The sequence below is a fragment of the Phoenix dactylifera genome, chromosome 4 (assembly GCF_009389715.1).
Source record: "Phoenix dactylifera cultivar Barhee BC4 chromosome 4, palm_55x_up_171113_PBpolish2nd_filt_p, whole genome shotgun sequence".
Taxonomy (NCBI): domain Eukaryota; kingdom Viridiplantae; phylum Streptophyta; class Magnoliopsida; order Arecales; family Arecaceae; genus Phoenix; species Phoenix dactylifera.
This window is the reverse complement of record NC_052395.1, coordinates 32,041,718-32,063,743: the sequence shown is the minus strand read 5'-3', so window position 1 is coordinate 32,063,743 and position 22,026 is coordinate 32,041,718. Positions and strand designations below refer to the sequence as shown.

The following is a 22,026-nucleotide window of genomic DNA, read 5'->3' as shown; positions in this document are numbered from 1 at the left end:
TATTTGGATATCCCTGAGGAACGAACTAAAAAGGCTGTAAGATTAGTAAGATTTTGACCTTTAAGGCCATGCTTAAATAACTCAAGGTTGGGTGAAACTTGGTTGATATAGAATCACCCTGATTATCTAATTTTCGAATCATGTAGAACTTTCAGCCCAATCTTTCGGTAACAGCCGAACTCGCCTTTTTACTCATGCAAGAAGACTTCCCCTGTACCCAAGGAGGAATGTAAATGAGTCGGGTCCGGACTCCCAGCAAACCCTGTCTCCACCAAATCATGGCGATCAGGGTTTCATCCCGACGACCTCTCCATTGCATCCTCTCCGATTTCCCTCGAATTCCATCACATCACCCTCAAAAAATTCGATCTTTCTCCAAACCCACAGATCCCCCAAGAAGAATTCCGACGGAATCGCCCGCAGATCGTCGGTTCTCACAACAGAGTTCCCTCGCCAATATCTTGCAGAGGTACTGTTTTCCCGAACCGAAGCTGCACGAATTCATCCAAAAGAACCGATTTTTATTGAATTATAGACCTTCGGACGTCGAGAAATGCATTGGGATTCTCCAATCCTTCGGCCTGCCGATGAATTCTCTCCCATCGATCCTTCCCTCTTGCCCCAGTGCTCTGGAACTAGGGTTTCTGAGGAAGTGGCAGACGGGCTTCTCGAAATTAGGGTTTCCCACCGTTTCCTCTTCCCTAGTCCAGAAAGTTCTCGAACAATCCGGGAGGTTTCAGATTGAACCGGAGGAGCTCCGTCGAAGTGTACAGTTCATGAAAAATGTCGGCTTTAGTGGTGAAACAGTGAGCGAGGTTTTCGAGGAATTGCCTCTATCCTTAACGAGTAATTCTACTGACATAAGTCGTAAACTTGACATCTTGAAGAATGTTGGACTCAAGAGGGCTGAGATTGATAAAGTCTGCTGCCAATTTCCAGGTTTCTTAGCGCTCAGTTTTGAAGGTAGGTTAAGGCCCTTGTTTGAAGAGTTACGGGATTTGGGTTTCACTGGAAATGAGGTCAGAAAGACGATACTTGATTATCCAAAGCTTCTTCTTGGTATGGAAGTAGGAGAGCTCTCTCGATGCATCGAATTGCTGAATAATTTGAAATGCAGGCCAGCAATCAAGGAGAAGATTCTAAGGAAGGGCCTTCTTAGAGCTGGGATCGATGTGAAGCTTAGAGTGGACTGCTTGTGCCAGCATGGTTTGATCCACAGAGATGCATTTAAGGTTTTGTATGTAGAGCCCAGATCGATAATATATGATTTGGAGGATATGGAGAAGAAGATTGAGTTTTTGCTACACAAGATTGGGCTTTGTATTGAGTATCTGGTTGAATTTCCTGAGTATTTGGGAGTGAATCTTGAGAAACAGGTAATTCCACGTTACAATATCATCGATTATCTGAGATCTAATGGCGGGCTTGGTTTTGATGTGGGAATGAAGCATCTAGTAAAGCTTAGTAAACTTAAGTTTTACAACTTTTTCGTGAAACCATACCCAGAATGCGAAAAGATCTTTGGGGGATCAGTAAGAGAAGTAGAAGCTAAACCACGGCATCCGACTGGATTGTGGAAGCTGTTTAAGCCACAAAAGTTCTCTGATTCTAAAGAAGACATTAGGAACATGAAGCAGTTCATGGAAACTCTGGTTTAGCACTGATGTAACTGCCTGTGTAAATGCTTTCACAAACATATGGAATTAATGTCAAGCTAGAATACAATACTGACATTGCAACAAGAATGTTCAAAGGTGAGTATTGTGGATTTGAAGGTATCAACCTAACTGGCATTACTTAAAGCAGGCACCGGAAGTCTGAAATCTGCTGTTAAAATTTGTTAAGAGGAGTGCACTGAATGGTTTTTACGTGTTATAATGGGAAATGCTCATGCAGTCAGCATTATGTCAATTTGGAGCACCAACCAAGAATAAGTGTTGACATTTTATGGAGGTCTTTAAGTTGTTGAAGAACTCAATTGCCTCATTAAAAGGAATGAGAAATGGTGGTCGGCATGCCAGATGTAGATGTTTCTACCTCTCCTGTCTGTCTATCCAAGATCTACATCACATCTTGCCTTAACCAGTGCATTAAAACAACTACCTGATTTGATGAAGCCATTCCTCTTTGAGAGGGCCAGAACATCTTGAATATCCGAGATGATATTATCTTTGTATCTGATAAGCGGGAATCTATATATGCACATTATCATGCTTTTTCTATTGGAGGGGCGGCATTCCGTGCTCTATCCTATTTATCCAAGAGACTTTGAGTTGCTTTCTTGAAGGTTACTTCATCTCAATCATTATCTTGCAACTGGCATAGACTCTATGCTCCTCCATTATGATTACAAGTAATTTGTTGTTCGTATTAAAGCAACAGGTTTACTTGTATATTTAATCCTGTGATTGCTACACCTGTCATTTTTTTTCTATATGCCCTCCTTTAGAGTGATTTTGGTCAAGATATATATATATATATATATATATATATATATATATATATATATATATATATCAAGCTTGTGAAGTTTAGTAGATCACAAAGGATCTTTATTCTAGCATACTTTGGAAGTTCTGGAGCATGCACGTATTCAAACCCCCCATCAGACTGCCAAGTGGTTTTGAACAGTTTTCCAACATATATTATGAAGATCTGCCTTTTTCTTGTTTTACTTAAAAAGTCTTGTTTTCATCTCGCATAAAATTCCTTGTGAAATCTTTCCCAGGGTGTCTGATATTTCCAGGAAACTTATTAAGATCAACAATGTCATATGTTTTGATGAGAAAAACTGTATTCATGCAGCACCTGTTCGATCCCTACTCAAGGTATATGCCCTTTTGTTCCCTCCATGATGAAAACATAATCAAATGAAAAAAAGAAGCCAGTATCCTGCAAGAGGGAAATGAAAACAACACTCACTTGAGCAATTAAAATTTAATCCTCACTTTTGCTACTCCAAAATCACTACATTGACTCTTCCATTGAAGATTTCTAGTGTTACCCACTGCAGGTAATTTTAGTATTTTGGTTTTGAGCAGACAGGGCATTGTCATCTCCTTGCAATTTATTTGAGTTGGGTTACTTAAGAACAGCATATAAATGGAGAGCCATCCAGAGGAAAATATCAATTAGGAGGTTTCCTAGTTTGCATGGTTGAGACTTTTTTTTTTTTAAAAAAAAGCACTATCTAACTTATCAGATCATGCATGTTTATTTTGAGCTTAGGAGCAGCTATAATTGCTTAGGCAGTTCAACAGCAGCCAAAACATCTTTCCACTGAGATACATGCGCAAAGATCTGTTGCGTTTCATTCAAATTAGGAAAGTAGGCTCTGCGCAAAGAGCTTATAGTAGTTATGAGTTCTTGGCCAGAGTGGCCGGTAATGATTCAACTAGAGAGATTTTCACTGATAAAAAGTTTGTATGGACCATGATTGTTCCTGTATCTATTTGAAAATAATCAATATATGCTTTTTCTAGCAAGCCTTGAGGCTTCATAATTGATGCTAAACATTAGGTTACAATTTGAGGCCTCTGGCCAGAGCTCTACCCTCTGAGTAGATGATATACTTGGTATTTTACATTTTGGATTCTGGTACAAATGCTGTAGCGTAAAAATTATTGAGTGTGTTCCAGTTCAGAGTTTTCTTGATTTACTTCAGTTGTGGTGCATGTGGTGGACTTCTACAAAGATTTTAACAGACTACCAAGTAGTGTATACTATTTAGTAGTTCTCGCATTACCAACACCAGTCTAGATTGTTTTACCTAAGGTTCGCCGCTTTGGTACCGGATCCTGTATCAGTGCCACACTAGCATAATATTGGTACGATACGGTATGTAGTATGATTAGCATATCAAGTATCGATACACTACCGACACCGGTACAATATGGTACGTCCGGTACCGTTCGATTCGGTACGGCACGGTATACCATAATTTTACCCAAAACATCTTAGTTTTTCTCTAGATAATATTTCATAAAATTCCTTGGAAAAATGTCTCCATTTTTGCAGTAATTTTATCAAGGTCAACAGTTTCATGCGTCTTAATGCAAGTAAAATTGTACCCATCAGCACCTTGCCATTCCTGGCTCTATTTGTAGGCCCATTTCTTCCCCTCACTTACGAAAAATAGAATCCAATGGAAGAAAGAAGCCAGTAGAGCAATCAAAATATAATCCTCAACTTCATCATTCCAATGATCGCTGCCTTGACTCTTGCATCAGAGAAGAGGCTATGTAACCACTTCAAAAAGAAGCTCAAACGTCCTGGTTGAATTGTCAAGCAAACAGCATTTCTTCATCTCCCTGATTTGGATGTTTCTAAACAGCATATGAGACTGGAAGTTTCATTGTTTAAACCGTCGAGAATTTGAAGCAGTTGCATGATGTGGTTCATCATATCACTCACGGATACTTTAAACTTAAAAAGAGCAAGCATGGAAGCTTATAGTTTAAGAGCAGCACAAACAGCCTTCCACTAAGATACATATAGAAAGGCATGTTGAGTTTCATACAAAAGAGTAGGCTGAGCACAAAGACAAAAATAGCAACAGCTTGACTTTGAACAAAGAAACAAGTTCTTATCCCGGCTTCTCGGCCAGACTGACCAGTATGATTCAATCACTACTGCTGTGATTGGCAAACAGTTGGACTGGAATGCCTGATTGTTCCGGTATCAATTTGTAAATAACCAAAATGATGTCAAATAGTCCAGAGTATAATCTGAAGGCATCTAACCAGATCTCTGCCCTGTGAGCACATGAGATTCCTGGTATTTACATTTTTGACCTGCACAACTCTTGAGAATGTTCCAGTCCAGTTGTCTTTCATTGGTGGGCATTGCTGTTGAAAGTTGGGCACTGGGATTGCTTAAGAAAATGCAGCAGAAAGCAGGTTCAAAGGCTGAAGTGTAGCTCAATAAAATCATCCAACAGTAAACCTGTGGCACCATTACATTGATATTGCCACAGTGGAGGGTACTTGTATGTATATGGTTACTGAATAATGCATGCTACTTAACAAATTATATTTGTTGTTTTGATGTTTAGTAAGGCATGGACAAACCAAGTTAGTCTTTAATTCTGCTCATCAGGTGCTACACTAGATTCATATCTAGGTCCTTGCAGTTGTCTCTTCACCAATGCAGTATAGATGCCATTTTTACTCAGAAGTTCATCGTGAGTACCACTTTCAGCTATCTGACCATCAGATATCACAGCTACAGTGTCTGCACTCTTGACAGTTGAGAGCCTGTGTGCTATGACAAGAACAGTCCTTCCCTTCATTAGAGAATCCATCGCATCCTGTATCATGTAGATGTACTCAATTAGTAAAAACAAATAAATATGTCAGGAGAACTCAGAAAAAATCAAGCAATAGTTTTTTTTCCTAAGCTTTTTTAGTATATCCAGAAGGATTTTTTGCGTACATACCCTCCTAACTATTAAAATTTGCATGAATACCCTCCTAAAATTGATATTTGCATATATACCTTTATAAAATACTTGTTTTCTGTGTATAGCCTTTATTTTCCTTTTTTTTCTTGCATATGTGCCCACACCATCTAACGCCGTCAAAAAAAATAGTAGTTTAGAATTAAAAATTACGGAATATCCTTGATAAGTAGATATGCAAAATTAAATATTTATAAGGGTATATATACAGATAATACTTTGCGAGAGTATTCATACAATTTCACATATTTAGGAGGGTTTACATGCAAAAAAAAATTATATTATTTTATTTATTTTAGTCTGTTTTAACATTCGGATTGTCTAGGGTGCCTTCTACCACATGGCCGTGGAGATTGTTAATAAGTCTGAAAGGTTCGAAGTCCTTCGATAATTTTACTTGGGGATGATTGATGTTGTTCTTCCGCCCATGAGCATAGCAGTAGCAAGGAAGCTCGATCATTACAATCTATCGTGTACCTTTAAGAGATTCTAATCCTTTTCTATATTTCAATGTATGCTCTCGTATATGCATCTATAACAATAAATATTATAAGCTATATTTCGATGAAATAAGATATAGAGGATGCTATAAATGAAGAAGAATAAAGTAGAATAATCTTATAATTAGTGAAAAAACTTTCATAACTCTTTTTATTATCTAATTGTCGAATCAATCTTTTTTTAAGCAATATTTTTATGGAAAACATTGAAGAACAAGCACTAAACAAATCTGAGTGTTAGAAAAAAATAAAATTAGAATTTTTTGCATGTAAACTCTTCTAAATATGTGAAATTGTAGAAATACCTGCACAAAGTATTATTTGCATATATGCCCTTATAAATGTTTTCTTTTGCATATCTATCCATTAAAGATATTTCAGTCATTTTTAATTTTAAACTGCTAATTTCTTGACGATGTTAGATGGTGCGGGCACATATTCAAGAGAAAAGAAAAATAAAAGGTATACATGCAAAATAAGTATTTGGCAAGGGTATACATGTAAATATCAATTTTAGGACATGTAAATTTTAATATTTAGGAGGATATGTATGCAAAAAACCCTACCCAGAAACCATGTTCAACAAAAATGCCCAAACCACAGCTCAGAAAATTCCAGGTGACAAGAGATGTAATACAATCATGCAAATCAAAATTATGTTCTAATTATTCATGATACAGCAGCCCTTGTCTTCAGAAGAGCAGTAACCAAAATAATTTATAAATATACCTGAACCAGATGTTCACTTTCAGCATCCAATGCACTTGTAGCTTCATCCAAGAGAAGAACCCGTGGGTTCATCAATAAAGCTCTTGCAATTGCTATTCTCTGTTTCTGGCCACCAGAAAGTCTTATCCCTCGTTCCCCAACATGGGTCTTATATTGTTCAGGAAATTTAGATACAAATTCGTGTGCATTTGCCATTTTCTGCGGTTGCAGATTAAGAGTAAATTAGCAACATATGTCATTCAGAAGAAATATTGCCTGAGGAACGATGTTAAGACTTACAGCAGCATTTTCGATGTCAGTACTGCTGGCTTTGCCATCAAATCCATAAGCTATATTTTCTTCAACAGAGCAGTTAAAAAGGACAGGTTCCTGGCTAACAATGCTAACCTGCATTTTTACAATTAATAATAAAAAACTTTTCAATCAAAATCTGCAAAAGAACTATGATTCTCAATTTTATCTCAATTTTATATTTTTATAGCAATAAAATCCAGAAAATGCAAAGGTGATGCAAGTGGTAGATCTGTTTTTTTGTGTGAGCATACAGCTTGAAACAGAGCCACAGTGTTATTAAACGTGGTTACTGACTTGCTGTCAAATGACAAAAGGATACATCAGCATTTTTTATATGTTATTTTTTTCTTTGCCTGAACTTATTCTGATTGACACTAACAGCTACAAACTACTGCAACAGTTACGTGGACATGTGAGCAATCTCCACATCCTGAACAAAGCAATCCACTAGCATGTCAGTGGTTCTCTTTATATAATTGTAAAATCCTACCATCTCTACTTGAAGAACTGACAAAATTCATGATTCATTTATAACTCTAGCAGCATCAAAATATATACTAGCTCTCTTTATTGTGGGTGACTGAGTATACTGGAGAAGCAATAATAATATTGATATCTGATTTTCATTGTGGTTGTGGTATTTAAATCCAATAGAACTTTGGATTCTGTAGCTTTTTTGTTTGTTTGTTTGTTTGTCTTTTTAGTACTTTTTCATGTATATGCCCATATACAAACTTACAAATTTCATGATCAAAATTCTTATGTCCGATAGACTCTTATCACAGATCACTAACCATCTATATTGATGCATTGCATTATTTAGAACTGCATATGTGCGTCTCCGAGTCAGAAACTTGATGTGTGAAAGGTGGGATGATCTTCTTGTGTATCTATGCAAATGAATCTTAAGATGTTTAGGAAGTTTGGTGACAATACAACAAATATCATGTTGAGTACCTGTCTGTGTAGATGCTCATGTGATACTTCTACCAATGGAACTCCATTTAGTAAGACCTTTCCCTTTAGAGGGTCATAGAACCGTTCAATTAAATTTGCTATAGTAGTCTGCAAGTTCCATGCAACAAGAATAAGTAGTGAATATCCTACAATTCAAGTTTAAAAAAAATTGCAAAAGCTAACTCCTTTGGCAGCATCCAATTACTAGAGAGACAAATGCTGCTGGTTTGTAAATGAAATTACTTTTCCACCACCACTTGGCCCAACAAGGGCAACCTTTGAGCCAGGCCTCAACTTCAATGTAATTCCCTGCAATTGAGAAAGTAATTCATCAAAATGTAATTCCCTGCATGAAAAATCAGGATCAATTGAGAAATGAAAGTTAATAGAACTTCTATTTGGATTGTGTTTTAGAAACAACACATAAGATACCTTAAGCACCATATGAGTGGGGCGAGAAGGATAAGCAAACCAGACATCATCCAGCTCAACATCTCCATCTTCGTCACTACCACCAATCCACATTGTAAATTGAAAACATCAATAGCAACCAAAGTAGCTTAAATATTGTTAGTGTCAGCATGTACTGGTTTATATCGATAACCAACCCTAGGGGGCATGTATCTCCTGATTTTGGCATGGAGGAGACACGATCAAGAAGCTGAAAAACTCTTCGGCTTGCACCTGCAGCTTTCATTGTTGTTGTATATAATCCTGATAGAGCAGACACTGACGAACCAACTGCAGTTGGACAAGAAAAAATAAAAGAATCATCTCCATCTTGCATTAAAAGTTAGCATCTTTGCCAAAAAATCTTTATGGTTCAGATGTATATATCTGCATTATCAGAAGATAACTAAACCATTTTCGGATCTTGTTTAAAGCTAAATAACTTGAAGCATATTTAAAGCCTTCAAGAATAACCTGTAAGGCTGTAAAGAATGAATGATGTAAGAGCACCAGTAGTCATAGACCCAGTGATGGTCAGATTAGCTCCATAAACTACTACAGCGACAACTGACAATGTTGATGCTGCATTGAGTCCTCCAGCAAAAAGACCAACAACTTTCTGGAGCAAAGGTGATTAACAGTTCAGCAATCAACTAATTATCTCGTATGCATATAACAATTGCAAACCAGAAATGGAACTCACAGCCTGTTTGAGTCCTAGCTTCAATGTTTCATCCACTTTCTCAGAGTATCGTGAAATTTCATAAACCTCCTGAGCAAAGGACCTGACTGTGCGTATGGCTCCAAAAGATTCCTGAATTGGAAATTCACTTTTCAGATTGTGACTTCATTTGACATATGACCTGCTGAAGTGTGTGAAATAATACAGCCTACAGATCCACTTAACGGAATCAGAATAAATAAGTTTCGACTTTAAGATCTGCTTCATCCCCGGTGTGTTTCAATGTCTATAACTCACTTAGCACCTTATATGATTCAATCATCATAACTGGAACATGTTAGGAAAAATTCAAAAATTATAAATTGTGTATTGAAAGCAAAAAAAAGAGATTATGTTCGAAAAATTTAACAAAAAAAATTAAAAATAGCAATTAAAAACAGGAAAATAACAATATTTTAAAAAATAATATTTAAAAAAATCAGAAAATGATGATGAGAAAAATATATAAATTTAGGTCTAAAAATATGCTCCTGTGTGCATTTTTAGTTTTCAATTGCAAATCTGACATACCTATAAACACCTATCTACCATATATGGGGCAAAAGCCTCAAAATCCAGCACATGGGGGTGGCCTTTGAGGTTTCTCACATGGATTCTTTTCTTTTTTCAATTTTTCATTCTTATTAGATTCCTGAATCTTCTATTATGCAAAGCATGGAATGCCGTACCGGCCGGTACTGGACGGTACGTACCGGTCCGGTCCTAGACCAGTACCGGAACCACAAGAAATCCGGTATCTCTCGGTTCTTTTAGCCGAACCGGCCGGTACGGGCTGTACAGAGCCCGTACCGGCCGGTACTGACCGGTTCGCACCGGTACATTTTTTTTTTTTTTATGAACCACAGCGCGAGGCGCTGTGGTTTTTGAAACCACCGTGTGGCGCGTGATTTTTGAAACCACCGCGTGGCGCGTGGTTTCCCAAAGTGGCCACGGGCCACTTCTTTCAAAAAAAAAAAAAAGCTATGGCCTGTGGCCTTTGATGGGAAAGGAAGAAGTGGCCTCCGGCCACTTCTTTCTTTCAGGAAACAAAGAAGTGAGAAAAACATAACATGCATCATCTATGTTTCAAATTTCAACCCTAAATTTAAACATAAAAACATCAAAAATCATTAAAAAAGAAATAAAAAAACATCAATCTTCACTTAATTTAAGATCCAACAGAGACAATATTTTAAAAAAAAATCCAAATGTCTGGCTCGCGGTACCGACCGGTACGGTACCAGTACCGGCCGGTATGTACCGGACTGGTACCGTACCCGTCCGGCCGGCCACCGGTACACCGACTGGTACCGGTACGGCGGACCTTTGCAAAGGCTTTCTAATGTGATGGGAACCACATAGAGTGTTAGTGCTTCCCTTCGTGTGAAAGTCTTTCTAATATGGTGCCCACATGGCTGGAAGAAAACAATAGTACAAGATGCTGGTTAGCTAGCTGATAAACTTTGATCTTGGGGGTTGTACCAAAGACTCGCAAACAGACCCCATCTTTGTCAGGGTTGGGTGAGTTCAATCGGGAAGGGCTATTCCATGTCAGAGCTGGAAATTGCTCATTGCCTCATCTACCAAAAAATTGTAAATTGTTTATATAATGTGCACTACATGGAACAGAGCCTTGCAACAAATTTCAAGTTGTTAATCGTGTAATAAAGATAATTACATTTTAGAGAAGAACTCCGAACAACAGAGAACCTTATGTTGTATGGCATTTAATTGTTTTAATAGTTTTGAAATTTAGCATGCAGGGCCATGTAAAAGGGGATTCCATATGTGCTTCCTTGTGATGAATGGGTCCCAGTTGGATAACTTATGGCAAATGATTGTGTTTTTATTGAACCCTCCATCTTCACAGATCAAGTTTGTTTGGAAACAGATGAGGCACTGACTGGTATGGCATTTTGTTAAACCTTTATATAAGCCTATAACTTTGTGCCTGTGTGTGAAAGAGAGATCATTTGATCCACCAGGAATGGAGGCAGACATATCAATACGCACCCACGGAAACCAGTTGTTTTGCACATTGGATTTAGAATCAGAAAAACTCTTCCAATTATCATGCATTGAGCCTGCACAGGAGATGCTAGAACGTAATTCCATTTTCACTGATATTAATTAGGGCTCTTAACATGGTTTCATGCAGTGTAGTGGGATGTGGCTGTTTGTTTCTCGGTGTCAACTAACCAACACTATATACAAGTATAACAATTTTTATTATTTACTGACCCAAAGGAATCAATTAAGTTTGAATTGTATTATAATTTTAAAATCAGAATTGCATTCATCATTAAATTCCAAATGAAAACCATGGGATCGATTACAACATCCAAAAATTTATGGTTCAACCATGGTATGCTGAACCGACTGGCACCGGTTCGGTACGGCATATAATTTCGGTTCCGGGGTCGGAATCGAATGGTTCTATACTTGTACCGGTGGGAACCGGCTTGGTTCGCATTGGTACAAGGGTGGAACCGACTGTCGTGCGCGGCCTTTTGTTTGAAGCGGCCGACAGCGCATGGCCACAGTGGCCACACGCTGTCTTTCTTTTGGCCACAGCAAGTGCTCTGGCCGAAAGTGGCACAGGGCCATGCATTGTCAGAAAAACGCGTGGCCGTCCACTCAAAGAGGTGAGAGCCTCTCCCTGCTCGGCTATAAAAGCCGAACGAGGAGCTCAGAGGCGAGGCAAGAAATTGAGGAAGGAAAGAAAATTGAGAAAGAAAAGAAAAGGATAGGGATTAGCCCAAAAAAAATATTAAGAAAGGGAAGGAAAGGGAAAGGTAGGGATTAGCCAAAAAAAGATGGAGAAAGGGAAGAAAAAGGAAGGCATCCAGCAGAGAAAGGAAAGGTGGATCAAGCAGGGATCCTGCAGAAAAAAATATGTCAAAAATTGCTTAAAAATATGTCTTTTTTAGCGCTTAAAAACTTTTTTTTAATATTTCTTTTTTAGTGCTTAAAAAAATGTCAAAAATTGCCAAAAAATAGGAAATGATGCCTAATGTTCCCATTTCGCCTTGAATTTTTTATGTCGTTGATCTATGGACAATGTACATGGTGACATTATTTTTTTCAGAATACATATGATTTATATTATAATTAAAAACAAAAAAGTTTAAAAATTAATTTTGTAATAAAAAATAAAAAAATTAAAAAAATAGTAGTACGTTGTACAAATCAGCAAGAATAATCTTCGTCATATATGTAATTATCTTTAATATTTTTGCAGCTGAATGGTGGATTCATTTTGGTGGATCCGCGAAAAATCTTAAGCAGATAGCTATCTGGATCCTCTCTCAAACGGTCTCCTCGAGTGGTTGTGAGCGCAACTGATCTACCTTCACCCTCATCCACAGCAAACAGAGAAGCCGTTTAACACAAAATCACCTCAACGACCTTATTTATGTGCACTACAATTTGCGGTTGAGGCTAAAATGCATTTAGAAGGACGTGGAGCTCAAGTATTCAAATCCCGTCTATAGTACTTTCACAGATGATGACGATGATCTAATTCTCAGCGGGCTTGTGGGCCAGCAGCAAGAGCTCGAGCTTGACGAGCCAGGATCGCTTCTACGACCAGCTGACTTCATAGCCAGTGAGGCTAGGATCGATCCACGGCAATGGGCTGAGCACAATATTTCACGCACTCCCACAGTTGATCAGCTGCAACCAAAGAGAAGCCAGTCACCACATGACTGGTACGACACACCTCAGAGAGATGATCGAGAGATGCCTAGACGAGAACGCTCCGGTACGCAGTCAACTCAGTCAGGAGGGCGTCAATCCAAGCAAACGAAAAAAGGAAAGAAAAAGGGCCTCAATGGAGAGAGTCGAGGAAACCTGGACCAGCAGCGATGAAGGTTCTGGTGGTGATGGAGGAAGTGGACGACAGTAGGGTACTACTTATGAGACACAGCCGGAGGCAGGTTTTCGATACACCAGTGAGTCCCAGTTTACGCATGCTATACATGATAGAGACCACAGTAGGCCATCTGATAGACCCCGATCGGATACCATTGCATATCGAAGACAGGCTCCTTGAGGTCGTTCAGGAAGATAGGATGCAGCTGCAGATGACCTCGCATATGGAGTAGGATCCATAGATGTATCAAGTTCTGAATTTTTCTATTATCCACAGCCTTAGGCAGCCTATGGATATGATGCATCGGAGTCATCTTCCGGTGGCTACTATCCTGCGGAGCCTGGAGGGTCTTACGAGTCGGATTTTGGTGCCGGCATATTCGGATGGGCTCCTCCACCGCAATGTTATCAACAACAGGATACCTCTTAGAGCCAGAGCTTCAGCGAGAGATCCGAGAGTTCTTATGACCTGACACGCATTTTTCGGAGACTGAGCATACAAGACTACAACGCTGCTTGGTTAGAGCGATGGGTTGACCTGCCTCATTATGCTGATGATCCGGATATCAGCGACAAGCATCACCACTCGATCCGATTTTAGATATTCGAGAGTGCTTTAAATATATGTAATTGATTATATCTTAATTTAAAGATATTTTATGTTCTTCATCTTATAATTTGAATCATTTGGAAGTAATAAGATGCATCTAGTTTAAACCTTAAACCTAAACATAAAAACATCAAAAAAAGATCCACAAGTGAGAGAACTCCTCCCCCCTAAAAAAAACGACGCCAGGGCCGAAACCAGCACCACTAGTAGATACTGGTTCGGCTCGGTTAGGTACCGGTACCGTATCGGTACCAATGCCCACCGGTACGGTAGGTACGGTGGACTTTGGTTCAACCATCTTTTCCTTCCTCTTGCTTCTTCTGTTCCATTTGTTTTATGATTCAACCATTCTTTCCCTTTGTCTTTCTTCTTCCTTTCATTCCATCTCTTCTTCTTCCACACCACCACCCTGGATTAAGTGGGCTGAACGCTTGAACCACACGTACCCAAGAGTAGCAGCCTAGGTTTAGGAGCTAAGTGGTTCAAACCTTCCTAGGGGATTGCCACCTAGAATGTGGGTGGGGTACTGGAATAACAATGCCAAGGCGGCCACCTATGAAGACTAGTTTTTTGCATACTGGATATAGAAACTAAAAGATTTTCTCCATTATCATGTGTCAAGCCCGTGCAAAAGATGCTTGGTTATAATGGAATGGTCCTGTTGGTATTTTTGGCATTGCTATTAAAACACAGTACTTGACATGGTTTCTTGGCAATGAGAAATAGACCCTATGCAAGTCATGCATGGTAACATGATGCTGCAGTTGGTTTCTCGGCGTCAAAGTTCAATGTTCAGAAGACTGTTTCACCACCATTTTAGTTTAGTGGACAAATATCTATCTTTTGGCTCTTCAGATTATCCATGTCCTACACTTCTATGTGCGCTGCCATCTGAGATCCTTGTCAAAATAGACCATACAACAACTGGTCAAAAGGGATCAACTTGAGTTTGCTTGAAACAAGATTAAATTGATTTATAAACTGAATCAAGGATCTTGATTAGGAATATATGACTAATTATCAAACTATAATACCTATCCATTGAGATATAGAGCAAACAAATAAATACTTAGGCTAGATGAATCTGAAAGGTTGTCCAAGATTCATATCTCAGTCACTATCCTATCCTAAATGGTATAAAGAGAACAAATTATGACATTGAAAAAAAGGTTTTGCTATGGGTTTCAGTTCCAAGTAAAAAGCTTCACAGAGATAATATTTGCCCGACAATATAATTATAAATTTATAATTAAAAGTGGAGCATCACTGTTTTATTATCGATCAATTACTCCTGCAGATATGCAGCAGTAAGAGCAACGGGTTGATATTATTTTATGACTGTCTTTCAACATATGTCCCGATAAATGTATATTTAGAAGTAACTAACATGGTTCAACGAACATACCTCAGCTATTGATGAAGCTACAGCTGCTGCAGCTTGAGTTTTATGAGAAAGTTCACGAAGATAACGCCCAAACTTACGCACAGCAACAGATATAGCCGGCACAATAGCAAGTGCCAATACTGTTTGAAAGGAACATCATCAGACATTTTTATTCATGTTATTAACCATATTTACAAATCAAGAATTATTTTTTAAGATATACAGACACAGAATTCATACAGTTCTTATCACAATATAGAGTTAGGAACTTGGAATTCAACAAAACCAGTAGCTAAGGCAGAAAGCAAGAGAAAAAACACTACTACTTGTATGGCATAGCAATACTCACTTGTGTAATATTCATTTACATCCGTATATCTAGAACAATTGCATTCTTACCATTTATTTTACATTTTCAAATTTTTAATTAATTTGTACAGCTTATTAAATGGAGAAAGCCAATAAATTATGTCATCACCACATGCTAATCAGGAACATAACACCCACGAGGGATCACATGAGCCAACGTCCATAAATAGGATTCCATTCTCTACACTTGACACCCATAGTGCTTCCAGCTTTTCGCAGGACATAGGAGATTTCCTTATTCTAAGCTAGTATCGTTCTATTTAATATGCAGCATGAATATGTTATCTTCTGTAAATTTTCCCGGTTATTTACAGTTCAGTACTTCAGTTCTTGAATCAAATGTGCTTTTTTGCCAAAATGTCATATTTTTATTGCTTTTTTCATATATTTTAGCATGCTTTTCAGACAAGCAGAATAACATATTTAATCTTTGGACAATTTAACTATTTAGCCACCTAGATCAAATATGTATTGGCTACTTCTTCAGGAAGGTTAACTAGCAAGTTTCCTACCTGCAGTGTCATAATTTAAAGGATGTTAAACCCCTGCAATACATCAAAGAACAATCGCATCTCACCACTATTACAAGAACCTTAAACATGAACCATGCAACTCACATATTAAATAGCCTTTCACAACTCTCCAGAAATTTAAAGCTTACATGTTAATTTCCACGATGTTGAGAACATAAAACAAAGACCAATAAGAGTGGTAGCAATACTACGCAAGGCCTCTGACAGATTGGTTGTTGCCGCATTTTTTATAATTTGTGTATCTTCAGAGAGTCTACTTAGGAGCTCCCCTGTTCGGGTCACATCATAAAATGCTATTTCCTGTCAAACATTTCCAAAATGTTGATGAAGAATTTATGCATTTGGAAGGGAGTAACAAAATGACATCAAATATGAACTAACATTTAAGACTCACTTGGTTTATAAGATGACTAAACAAATCTTTTCTCAATCGAGCAACTACCCTTTCACTGGCAGAATTAAACAACCATGCCCGTAGTGCACTGCAAATTGATCTAAAACAAGAAAACAACATGTTAATCTGATAAATGTCACAGCATTATAGCCTTTATTCATTGCTATAAAGGAAACAGCACTAAAAATGGGCCACCATGGTATAGGTAATTTAACATCGTATTTTTACAGGTTTCCGTAAATTCTATTGCTCGACTCTTGAATAAATAAAATGGAAACTCTGGTAATCTTTCATTCTGCAAATTGATCATCAAAAATTCAAACTAAAATTGACAGCAAGTCTATGGTCATCTCATTTCTTTAGGTTTGAAATACCAGTTACCACAGAAAATTTCACTGTGCTGCATATTAAACTAACATGACAGCTTTCGACGTTTTCTGCCTTTGTCAGTCATCAGTGTCCTCACAGAAAATCAAGATTGAGTAGGTTAGAACTGATTTTAAATATATATAATTATGTCTTGAGGGCATGTTTGAGCCGGAGGAGGAGAGAGATAGAGAGAGAGAGAAAGAAAGAGAGAGATCTATAATCTTTTCTTTTTTTTTTTTTGTGAAATGGATCTGCAATCTTTTCCATATGGACAATGCTTCCAAATATGCAAAAATTAGCTTTAGGCTGATAGTGAACAGGCTAGCTTACATCTGCTGCATAGATGCTATTCAAAAGGAGGGGTTTTGACATGTGACATTCCAAGAGGACCTTAGATGGTGACAATTGATAATTTATTGTGAATATTGAATTACAAAAATGGAAAGTGTTAAGATAAAAAGCAGATCAGATGAAGGTAACCACAACTGAAGTTTGCAATGTGCAACAATTATTTACATCAAAAATTACGAACCAAACATGTCATTATTAAATATACCCTATGACAACGATCAGCACGATCTCTAATATGGTATTCTTGACAGCATCTAAAGCTTCAGCTTGTTGTTCAGGTTCTCGGATATCTTTTGATACAATGTCTATAATCATACCACCGTACTTTGGCTGCAATGTACAAAGGAAAATTCTTAAGAAATGTTGCAAGACATGAATCTTACTAGAAAGCAAGATATGAAATGTAGAACGTGTTAATTTCAAATCAAAAGAATCTGCTAGTGCTGGCAATTATTCCCTTAGGACCTGATCCTTTATTTAGCAAAAATGATGAAACAGATAATGTTTGAAGTCCAAGATATGTAGGCAGCATACAGGCAAGAATATAAAAAGAAATGATACAAGACTAACCTATGGAGAGTCATACAACATCTCTTCTTGCCCTTATTCCAGGTTTCTTTTTCTTGCAGTGAACTTTATTGGTGTTCTCTGGATAAACACAGTGGGATCACTAGAGTTACAACCAAGTACTCTGGTTAATGTGTATAATAATAGCTTATTCTTGTATTCTCCTCTATAAGCAGACTTTTAAAGGGAAACCATGCTAGACAGTTCCAGCTAGTAAGGAGGTTCTTCCCAGAGATTTTTTTTTTTAATTTTAGCAGCCTTCAGCCATTCTGCCCCTGTTTCTTCCAAAAGCCCCCACCAGGCCCACCCCCTCATCCTCTAGGTCCCATTTCCTGCCTGCCCCCTCTTGCCAAAGGTCATGGCAACCTTTTCCACTGCAAGTCCCACTCCCAGAACCTGGAAATGCCGAAATGACCTTTCCACTGAAAAAATCAGCCCTATTTCCCTCCATTTCTGGTCCCACTACAATCCAATATTCATCCCTTGGAATTCTCCTATTTTGAAGGAGATCATCACTCTCTTTGTTAAATGATGTTTCTTAAAAAATAAATTAGAATTTTTTAAATCCTAGCTAATCTCCTTCTCTCAATGTTTTTAAGTCTCGTGGACCCTATATAGGTACCTTACCAATATGGGTAGGCACAGTATGGTACGCCCCATAACAGTATCTGGTACCAAGGTTCACCATACCGTACAGAGCGTACAGAGTGTATCGTACCGTACAGGTTCGATACCGGTACACGATACAAAGGATGTACCGATATTGAGTATGCCGAACTAGCCCCATAACATATCATACCGACACAGTGATAGTATAGCATTGGTATAGGGCTCGGTACCGAAACAACATATCTTGCATGATACAAAGGTTGGAGTTAGTACAACACTTGCACCATGTGTTCGAATGAGGGTGTAACAAGCTATGCTATTATACTGGCCCCTCACCTCACAAGTACCATACCAAGGTAATATGGTATGTCATGTACCCACTAGTATGGGTCGGTACTTAAAACCTTACCATGTCGACCATTATAACCAAGATTCCCTTCAAGAATGGAGCATAAGGCCCCCTATCCCATCTTTTAAAGCACTCATTCATCAAAATCCTATTGATATATAACTAACCCAAATCAACCAATACTACTCTTATATTGAATAAATATACTCAGCATAGTTCATATTTTACTCCTAAGGAAGAGAAAAAGGAATAATGATACATAACAGCTTGCATGAATAACAGAAAAGACTTCTATTAAATCAAGGGATCCTTACAACATTTCACACCTCTCACAGTTTGAGGACATTGCAAGAATAATTATTTTACAATCAGAGCAAAAGATCCTACATTGCAGTGGTCAGGTCTAGTTTCATTATAAATACATTTTCTTTAAGTAAACTACACTCCCACATTAGTAAATGACTATGGATAGTATATAGACTTGAATAATTGGTACATCAAATTTATCACAACAAGAAAAATGATTGATGGGGCCCTTTACCAAGTCTCCTCCTTGAATGAACCATGTGCATGCCTAAATAACATCACACATGTGTTAAATGTTAAATGTCCTCTCACCTCATTCAGTTCTTATCTGATGATTACCTCCTTCCTGATCCCCTGCTCAATCACATGCATTGGTTGCTCACCCCTTTCGCGCACAACTCATAGCCATACAAGTCAGGTAACTACTAGCTCATGGTTGTTAGCCACTAAATACCTCACAACAGTAGCAAGAGTCATGGCTTCAGCAAGTCCCATGATATCTCCCAGTACAACTCATGCACTTGCCACCCCTAAACAACCAGGAAAAAAAAAACTGCTCCATTCCTGAGCATTATCTCGAGTGTATACTAGTGCAAAACAATCTTTTTTCTTTTTAATTAGCAAATAGTGCATCAAAATCTTCGAGCCAACTACTAGCAGGATAAGCAGCATCATGAACATCGAAGTAGCACCCTAGTGTAATGAATGGAAAGTAGGTGAGAGCAATAGAGTTCTGAAATTGATTAAAACACAGAAGTGAAGTTATGGCATGGGATAATACCCTAGTGCTATCTGTAGTTTGATTATGTGGAACCTCTGCAAACAAATCATCTCGGGTATGCTCAAGAGTAAAGGGTTGATGATGATCCAGATCATATCACAGTTGGTATCTTGCTACCCTATCCAACAATCGGTTCAATATTCTAATTTTAACTTTTCAGTTGCAAGTTATCTGGATTTAATATACCTTGCGACGTCATATGTAGCATAAATCCTCAAAAAACTGGCATTTCCTTTTCTTCTTTTGTCTAATTTCAACTCTAGCCAAGCCCTTGCCAATGAGATCCCCGATATTCTTGAAATATATTCATACATACATATACACACATACATACATACATACCACATGCGCAGGCATGCACAATAAAGACATAAATGAAGCATAGGGCTTGCATCAATTTGTAAGGGGAAATAATAGCATTGCTAGTTGCAGCTAAAGCTGATGGCTTTAAAGATAGAAGTTACACATACCAAAGCCAATGACTCATGTTGCGTTTCTTTGTCCATAAAAAATAATAGATGCATCGGAAAGAATTATATTCGAAGAACAAATGCACAAACATCAGTATAAAAGGAAAACCTACAATCAGAATACTGGTTGTAGATGCTATAAGCAACGCTATCGTAGCAAAAACCAGTTTCCCCGCATCAGGTTTTGCCTGCAAGTGGATGATAAATCAATGAGTTTCGATATATGATAATCTTTTAAAGGAACGAGCAGAGAGCAAACTTTCAGCTCACCAGCCGTAAAACCCTACAAAATCCAACATTCGCCGGCTGCAGTTTACATTGCAATAGCATCAGTAACATTTTCATCGAATAGGTATGAAGCAAAGCACAAGAAAAGGAAGAGCAAACATAAGTAATCGGACATGAAAAAGCACCTGAACAGAATCACCATGCTCAAGATCTGAGACAGCACGACTGGATGGTTCCTATAGAACGAAACTTCGTTAGTTATCAAATAAACATGAACATAAAGAGAAACAGATATCAAGAAACCAAAAAAGAAAAAAGAAAACAACAAAACAAGAGACCAGAATACTAGATTTACCTCGTGGTTCAACAAAGGGACTCTCTGGCTCGCCGCGGTCTTGATCCTTAGATTCTTTCCCATCGAAAGCCTTCTTATCTCCTCCCAGAACCGATGCCCTTCCTTTCTCTCCTCTCTCAAGAGGCCACACGGAGAGTGGAGATTATATGTAACTCTGGATCCGGAGACATAGTTGTTGACTTGGAGTCCGGGCAAGGAGAGGTCGGGAGTGGATTCCAACAGAGAGCTAAGTTCCAAAAGCACGCAGTCGCCGACCTCCTTTTTGATATTCCAATTTAATGGGACCACCCGTACCTTCTCAGCCGCCGGAACCCTCACTTTGTTCCGATCTATGCATCAACTTTAGAGGGATCTGCAAAAGGATCACAAGGCCGTAAATTAGATGAAAAGATTTTCATCTCGTCGGAGATCTCTGCAGATGTTTGATTTCTACGAAAATTAAAAATTATAGAAATTATTAAAATTGATATTTTTATCTCTTGTAAAATTCAAGGAGAGAAAATATTTGAGAGAAAATAAAAGACTGAAATATTCTCTGAAAAGTCTAATTGTTTTTTTTTTTCCCAAAATCTAGCAATTTTGAGAGGAAATGACAAGAAGAAAAATGATTTACTACTTTCTTTACAGTATTCAAACCTAAGAATGAAAGAATTCTTTTTTTTTTTTTTGTCTGTTCTTCTGTTTTCCTCTTTCTTTCCTTTTATTTTCTTGAAAACTAAACATAGTCTACCTCTCTCTTATTATTTAGACTAATATAAATTGATCTTTTTGTCTGAGATTGTATTAATTAAGATTTTCAAATTATTTCTTTACTAAACTAGAAATTGTAATATTTTTAATAATACTAGTTAGCTAAATTTTAAAATATAAATTGATATTTTGATATCTCAATATTAAAATAAGCCAAAATTTTGAAATATCTCAATTATTTTCAAATCTTTCCGCCTTCCATCTGGATTAAGATAAATCAAGAACCTAGTTTTTTTTTTTTGAGTCTAAGAACACTTATAACCTAATTTCATCAAATTATTAAAAGGGTTTACATTCAACACCTCATTAGTTAGATAACTAAATTCAAGAAATTTAGGAATGGGTTGGATCGTAAGTGGAAGGACTGGTGTTGCATAAGACAATTTGGTAAGCATATAAGCACAACTATTGTTGAATCCATATATATAGTTTGCTTTGATATATCAAGATTTTTATATTTTTTTAAAAAAAAAGTGGTATGAAATTATGCGGAGGATGCACCAAGATAACTGAGATTAGTTCACTAATAGAAGCTTTCATATAGCGTTCATTAGTTTATCTCGATATTAGTTTTGCATTGAGATGGTCGAATATCTCATTTCTTTCAACAAGAACGTTA

At 37.6% G+C, this 22,026-nt stretch overlaps 2 protein-coding genes across 2 annotated transcripts; one reads left to right on the top strand and one right to left on the bottom strand.

Annotated features, from left to right (window-relative positions):
- The first annotated feature begins 157 nt into the window (after positions 1-157).
- LOC103698269 (transcription termination factor MTERF15, mitochondrial) lies at positions 158-2,434 on the top strand. The gene has a single exon (XM_008780261.4). It carries the CDS (start codon positions 234-236, stop codon positions 1,656-1,658), a length of 1,425 nt encoding a protein of 474 aa, XP_008778483.2. The 5' UTR covers positions 158-233; the 3' UTR covers positions 1,659-2,434.
- Positions 2,435-4,426: 1,992 nt separating this feature from the next.
- On the bottom strand, positions 4,427-20,982 carry LOC103698270 (ABC transporter B family member 25). Its single transcript, XM_008780263.4, has 17 exons — positions 20,658-20,982; positions 20,488-20,538; positions 20,345-20,380; positions 20,188-20,262; positions 17,198-17,322; positions 16,273-16,372; positions 16,007-16,178; positions 14,998-15,116; positions 9,092-9,202; positions 8,863-9,007; positions 8,547-8,679; positions 8,371-8,446; positions 8,182-8,247; positions 7,939-8,046; positions 6,967-7,074; positions 6,688-6,885; positions 4,427-5,308 (listed from the first exon to the last, which is right to left on the bottom strand). The coding sequence occupies exons 1-17, from the start codon at positions 20,718-20,720 to the stop codon at positions 5,081-5,083; spliced, it is 1,914 nt and encodes a 637-aa protein (XP_008778485.2). The 5' UTR covers positions 20,721-20,982; the 3' UTR covers positions 4,427-5,080.
- Between the last annotated feature and the right edge of the window lie 1,044 nt (positions 20,983-22,026).

Bases quoted from the DNA above. Each gene is read 5' to 3' on its own strand.
- LOC103698269 (XM_008780261.4), top strand. From the start codon at position 234: ATGAGTCGGGTCCGGACTCCCAGCAAACCCTGTCTCCACCAAATCATG.
- LOC103698270 (XM_008780263.4), bottom strand. From the start codon at position 20,720: ATGGGAAAGAATCTAAGGATCAAGACCGCGGCGAGCCAGAGAGTCCCT. The intron at 20,539-20,657 runs GTAAATCTAGTA...TTCGTTCTATAG, and splicing joins TCCCTTTGTTGAACCACGAG to GAACCATCCAGTCGTGCTGT. The intron at 20,263-20,344 runs GTGAGCTGAAAG...ATCCACTTGCAG, and splicing joins TTTGTAGGGTTTTACGGCTG to GCAAAACCTGATGCGGGGAA.